Genomic DNA, 6,611 nt, shown 5'->3' on the forward strand with positions numbered 1-6,611 from the left:
TTACGACACTATGGGAACGCCTCTAGGCGTAGCAGGTCTGAACGTGAATGAAATCACTCCAATCCTATTGGCTTGTTGCTAGAACGGTAAGGTGTGACGGAATAACCGGAGGAGTATAAAGCACACCTGTACACACTCATCATTAGCTTAAACTATGAAGCAGGCGCTTCCTCAGGGGGGGTCCCTCTGAGGAAGATCTGGCGGAGCTTCGCAGAACCATGGTGCGTTAGACGCAGGGCGAAGCGTTCCGCCAGTACCTCCCTCGCCGGCCTGGACCCAAGGCAGCTGAGGCTGCCAGGCATAGGTCCCTTCCCACTACGAGTTCCTACGGAGAGGAGAGGAAGCAGAGTGTCGCTTCTCGGGGGCCCCCCCGAGGAGCTGGGGCAGCGAGACGGCGCTCTCACCCTCAGCCTTCTGTGAGACGCGATCTGAGGACCGTCATCCAGTCCCGATGGAGCTCAGGGAAGACCGGTGTAGGGGAGTCTTCCCCCCCCCCTCCGCCGTGGCAACGGGTGATGTTATCCCGCCGTTTACACGTTCAGGACGCACCTGCCACCATCGAGTCCACGCCGTACTGCCTGCGCCGAGGGTCTGCAGTCAGGCGGCGTTCAGACTCACTCACCGTGGATCTTCGGCGGCTCTCCCCTGCCGTTCTGGGGCTTCAGGGGTCCACCAGAAGATCACACGAGACACCGACCACCAGCCCCAAGGGGCTGGTTCCGTTGGCAGACTTTGCAGAGGCTTGGCGGAGCCTGACGAACATTTCTCCGTGGGTCCTGCGCACTGCCATACATAGGTTTCGACTACAGTTCAAAACCCGCCCTCCAAAATTCAACGGGGTGGTTTAGACTGTGGTCCGCCCGGAGCAAGGTCCGGTGTTGGGACAGGAAGTTCGTACTCTGCTGAGGAAAGGGGCCGTGGAACGTGTCTCCCCCCCAGACAGAGACGCCGGTTCTACATACGGTACTTCATAGTCCCCAAGAAGGAGTCTCTGAGGAGATTCAGGCCCAGTCTCGAGAGTTGGCGGTTCGGCATCGAGATGTCGTTCTGGCTCATCTGAGGCGTTTAGGGCTGAGGCTCAACGCAAAGAAGAGTGTGCTGGCGCCCACCCAACGGACTACGTTCCTAGGGGTAGTATGAGATTCGACAACGATGCGGGCACAATTGTCTCCGGCACGTGTCGACACCATATTGGCTGCCGTGAAAGGGGTGAAGTTAGGCCACGCCATCACTATAAAACACTTTCAACGAGTGTTGGGTCTCCTGGTGGCTGCGTCCAGCGTAATACCATCTGGACTGCTGCACATGAGACCCCTGCAGTGGTGGCTAAGGACCAAGGGTTTTTCCCCGAGGGGAAATCCTCTCCGTCTGATTTGGGTTACGCGCAAGTGTCTTCGTTCCTTATCAGTTTGGAAGGAAACTTGGTTCCTGTCCCAGGGGCCTGTGCTGGGAGGGTCTTGTCGCCGGCTGGTCATTTCGACAGACGGGCTGGGGCACGGTCATGGACGGCCGCTTTGCAAGGGGATCCTGGCAGGTGCATCAATCCGAGTGGCATATCAACTGTCTCGAGATGTTGGCGGTGTTCCAGGCTCTAGTTGAGTTTCCTGCCCGATCTCCAAGGCCACCACGTCCCGGTTCGTTCCGACAACACAACAGTGGTGGCCTATCTGAATCACCAGGGCGGTCTGCGCTCGCGCCCTCTGTACAGACTGGCGCGTCAGATCCTCCTGTGGTCCCAGCAGAGGTTACTATCGCTCAGGGCGATGTATCTCCCGGGGACGCAGAATCAGGGAGCAGACCTGCTGTCGAGGCAGGGGCTGAGGCCCGGGGAATGGAGACTTCACCCCTCTTGTGCGAAGAGTTCGGCCCCATAGACATGGATCTGTTTGCGTCTCAACGCACTGCCCGCTATGGTTTTCTCTCGTTCCTCCAGCCCCGTTGGGTCTGGACGCCATGGTACATTCGTGGCCGAGGCTACGTCTGTACGCTTTTCCCCCAGTCGCTCTGCTCCCGGGGGTTCTGGAGCGGGTCCGCCAGGACAATGTCGGCCTACTGCTCGTAGCCCCGTTCTGGCCAACCCGGGTGTGGTTCTCGGACATCATGATCGCTCCTGGACGGCCCGCCGTGGCAGGTCCCTCTGAGGAGAGACCTGCTGTCCCAGGCGCAGGGCCGGGTTCTTCACCCTTGCCCCGCCATATGGCGACTGTGGGTCTGGCCCCTGAGGGGGCACAGTACCTAGAGGCGGGTCTAACAGCCGGAGCAGTCAAGACCCTCCTCAGCTCCAGGGCCCCGTCCACACGGATCCTCCGTGGTGCCCGGAGGATGAGACCTGCGACTCGGTCCAAGGTTCCCACTTGGGATCTGGCGGTGGTTCTTGGGGCGTTGGCTGAGGCCCCCTTCGAACCCCTGGAGTCAGCTGAGGCTAAGCACTTGACCCTCAAGATGGCCTTTCTCCTTGCTCCGTGCAACCTCTCTGAGGAGGGTGGGGGATCTCCAAGCGCTTTCGGTTTCCCCGCAAGCCTGGAGTTTGCCCCGGGGAATATTAGGGCTATCCAGCACCCTTGTCCAGGATACATCCCTAAAGTGACTTCTTGTGCGGCAGGGTCCACAGTGCTGCAGGCATTCATCCTCCACCTCATGTGACGGCGGAGGACGGGAGACTTCATCTGCTCTGCTCTGTCAGAGCACTGAGTATTTACACTCTGAGGTCCTCCCGTTGGAGGAAGGCTGACCAGCTGCTAGTGTGTTTTGGGTCCCCCAGGGCTGGGCGCATCCAAACATACTATTAGCAACTGGATTGTTCAGACTATTTCCCTGGCCTATCAGGTGCGCGGTTTGCCTTCACCTGTGGCTGTGAGGGCTCATTCTACCAGAGGCATGGCGGCCTCTCGAGCCCTCCTTTCCGGGGCCTCTTTGCAGGATGTTTGTTAGCGGCTGGCTGGGCCACTCCACACACATTCATTCGGTTTTACAGTCTTGACCTTCCTTCGGCACCTGGCACTCGTGCGCTCTCCTCTTAGTCGTGCCACTTTATTGCACACTGGGGCAGGCGGGGTTTCGGCACGGTTTAGTGGGTATCTCGTTCCCATAGTGTCGTAACCGACGCAGTTCGAGTTCCCTCGAAGGGGAACGTCTCCGGTTACGTATGTAACCCTTGTTCCCCGAGAAGGGGAACGAGACACTGCGTCGGCCCGCCGCACCTCTCTCCCCGCCTGAAGCGTCTGCTTCATAGTTTAAGCTAATGATGAGTGTGTACAGGTGTGCTTTATACTCCTCCGGTTATTCCGTCACACCTTACCGTTCTAGCAACAAGCCAATAGGATTGGAGTGATTTCATTCACGTTCAGACCTGCTACGCCTAGAGGCGTTCCCATAGTGTCGTAACCGACGCAGTGTCTCTTTCCCCTTCTCGGGGAACCAGGGTTACATACGTAACCCGAGACGATTTGAACCCCGGCCTTGCTGTTCAAAGGGGCTACAGCACCATCCAGCTACAATTAACAGTGAAGAACTGGTTGTCTTTAAATATAGTAAAATTTTCCTTTACTCAAAAGAGGATACCATATCCACAATTAAAGTCGCCCAAATTCAACTCAAGTAAAGGTATAAAAGGATTCCATAGTGAATGTACTTAAGTTTCAAAAGTAAATGTGCGTGCATTCAGTCCTTAATGAATTAATCTCTAAACATCATGTCAAAGTGGTGGCTGTTCCAGTTATGCTGGCTGTGACCATCTTAACATACTGGAAAACATAATATTTGTAATTTGTAGTTTGTATTTGCATTATTGTCATAGACAAAATTTATTTTATTCTTCTTCTCAGTAACAGAACTTAGATAAACAGCAAAAATACATTTAAAATCAGGGGAATAAAAGTAGAAAATACTAAAAATGTCCCTCAATATTTGACTAAAATATCTTTATTTTTCACCCCTAAGTGGGATCACCAAAACAACACTGACACATGTCTTGGAGCTTTTTTTCTGACTCACATTCTGGAGACTTAAATTACACTTATTTAAGATCATTTAGAGATCTCATCTTTTAATCAGAGTAAGACACAGGTGAGTTACATGCTCCTGAGGTCACAATGAGAAAACTGAGACATATTTGAGAAGAATCATGAAATCCCAGGTGTCATAGCTGAGTTTTCTTTGAGATTAGTGTCTGATCTCATGGTCCCATGTGCTTGAATTAGACTTTTTGAAGATAATTTAAAGATCTCTTGTTTTGATCAGAGTAAGACATAAATAAGTTTTGTATATGGTGATTTCTTAAAAGTAGCTCATTTGTGTCTAGGAGAAATGAAAGAAACAACTGTGAGATCTCTTCTTGGATTTTGCTTTCCTATGTGTGAAGTCATCCGAGACCTCACCTCACTTATATCACTGATGCTTGGTCGATGGGTACCAATGACCCAAAGTCTTAATCATTCACTGCAGAGCCCTCCGGTCCTGGGCCGTGCACATCCCATGCCAGTTGGTTATGTTTCCAGTCAGGATGCTTTCTATTGCTCCTCTGTAAAAGCTGACAAGAACTTGCCGTGAAAAGTTTTCCTCCTTAAGAAATGCAGCTGCTGAGCTTTCTTTACTAGGGTGGAGTTATGAGATGACCATGTCAGGTTCTCTGTGAAGCTGATTCAAGGAATCCACCTAACCCTGCAAGACTGTCGATATCCCAAGTCTCATCGTTGTTTGAAATCCGGCCGATGATGGTGGTGTTGTCTTCAAGGGGGGTGAATAATTTTGCACGCCCAATTTTTCAGTTTTTTATTTGTTAAAAAAGTTTGAAATATCCAATAAATTTCGTTCCACTTCATGATTGTGTCCCACTTGTTGTTGGTTCTTCACAAAAAATTACAGTTTTATATCTTTATGTTTGAAGCCTGCAATGTGGCAAAAGGTCGAAAAGTTCAAGGGGGCCAAATACTTTCGCAAGGCACTGTACAAGGCAGATTTATCATTTATCATTTTACGACACTGGGTTGTATAACGACATGTACACAATAAATATAGGAAATGTGAATAGTCTTTGGTGATTTGGCGATGAGACCACATCCTGTGCTATGTTTTTTTGTGCAATATCTTACAGCACAAGCAGAATATGTTTGATTAGATAAACAGTAAAGAAGCAAAAGTGACATTTTTGACATGTCATTGTCTGTCATCAGAAACTTCTGCAGCTACAGAACTTCAACACTCTGATGGCAGTGGTGGGGGGACTGAGCCACAGCTCCATTTCTCGACTAAAGGAGACACACCCATATCTGGCTCCAGAAGTTGTTAAGGTATGTCAATTCCAGCCTTTTAATGCACTTTTATGTCCTGTATATCCGCAAACAAGTATTCCTACAGCATATGTAACATACATTTATCCGTAGCTTACTTAACTTCCAATTTGTATCTTGGTATCAATTTAAAAAGTGTATTGATCTATTAAAGTGATAGTCAACCCGGACTGTATCTTTTTTATCACAGACACATCACCTGACAGCCTCAAATCTGGCTGTCAGAACTTGGTTCCTCCACAAAGAACAGTGGTTGTAATTGGCTTGAACAGATCAAATGTACTCTGGAACAACTTTTTACAGTGAACAAAGTATCAAAACATCCAAATTCTAAGTCCAGTTCTGCAGGACCTTTTCTGCTGTCAGTTGAAAGCTCAGTATGTTCACAGTGAATTTTTAGTCAGACTCTAGTGCAATTCATTTGTGGTGTAAAAGGAGAAGCTCCCAAAAATAAGGAACATGTCAGTCATTTAAGACTTTGAAGTATTTGATTTAAGAGTTATTGGCTAGCATAACACAACAATTTTCTTTATATTGGAATCATAATTTCAATGTTCAATGCAAGTGAATTTAAGTGGGATGAAATAACTTCTGTCATGAATTGGTGCTATTTAAATAAAACTGAACTGAATTAAAAGCAACAAATGAAATTAGACATGACACATGCATTGCTCTACCTGAACAAGTCTGTGTTTTGGCCATCACACTTACCCAAATTTTTCTCTCCCTGCTGCAGATCTGGAGCGAGATGACAGAGCTGGTCTCTTCGAACAACAACTACTCCTGCTACCGAAAGGCCTTCTTTGACTGTCAGGGCTTTAAAATCCCCATCCTTGGTGTGCACCTCAAGGATCTGATTGCAGTGCAAGTAGTCTTTCCAGACTGGGTTGATGACAGTAATAAGGTGAACTTAGTGAAGATGCATCAGCTCTACATGACCTTCAATGAGTTGGTGTCGCTGCAAAGTGCAGCGGCCCAAGTGGAACCAAACATGGACCTCATCTATCTTTTAACGGTGAGGGATCACCACTCCACAGGTAGTATCCTAAAGCCTGAAGGTTTATTAAAATCACTGGTCTAAAGTTCAATTCAATTCAATTTTATTTATATAGCGCAAAATCACAACAACAGTTATCTCACAGCGCTTTTCATAAAAGAGCAGGTCTAGACCATACTCTATGATGATATTTATAGAAGCCCAACAGTTCCCACCAAGAGCAAGCACTAGGCGACAGAGGCAAGGAAAAACTTCCTTTTAAGAGGCAGAAACCTCGAGCAGAACCATGGCTCAGGGTGGGCGGCCATCTGCCTCCACCGGTTGGG

The 6,611-nt window shown here is 49.0% G+C and overlaps 1 protein-coding gene across 7 annotated transcripts in view; it reads left to right on the forward strand.

Moving 5' to 3' along the window:
• rasgrp3 (RAS guanyl releasing protein 3 (calcium and DAG-regulated)) overlaps nt 1-6,611 on the forward strand; it is a 53,523-nt gene that overhangs the window by 36,554 nt on the left and 10,358 nt on the right. For all 7 annotated transcript variants that reach the window (XM_046071152.1, XM_046071153.1, XM_046071147.1 and 4 more), the window contains 2 exons: nt 5,172-5,288; nt 6,025-6,303. In XM_046071152.1, coding sequence (XP_045927108.1) covers nt 5,172-5,288; nt 6,025-6,303 — 396 coding nt within the window. The remainder of the gene's footprint in view (nt 1-5,171; nt 5,289-6,024; nt 6,304-6,611) is intronic.

Source organism: Micropterus dolomieu, linkage group LG15, assembly GCF_021292245.1.
Source record: "Micropterus dolomieu isolate WLL.071019.BEF.003 ecotype Adirondacks linkage group LG15, ASM2129224v1, whole genome shotgun sequence".
Taxonomy (NCBI): Eukaryota; Metazoa; Chordata; class Actinopteri; order Centrarchiformes; family Centrarchidae; genus Micropterus; species Micropterus dolomieu.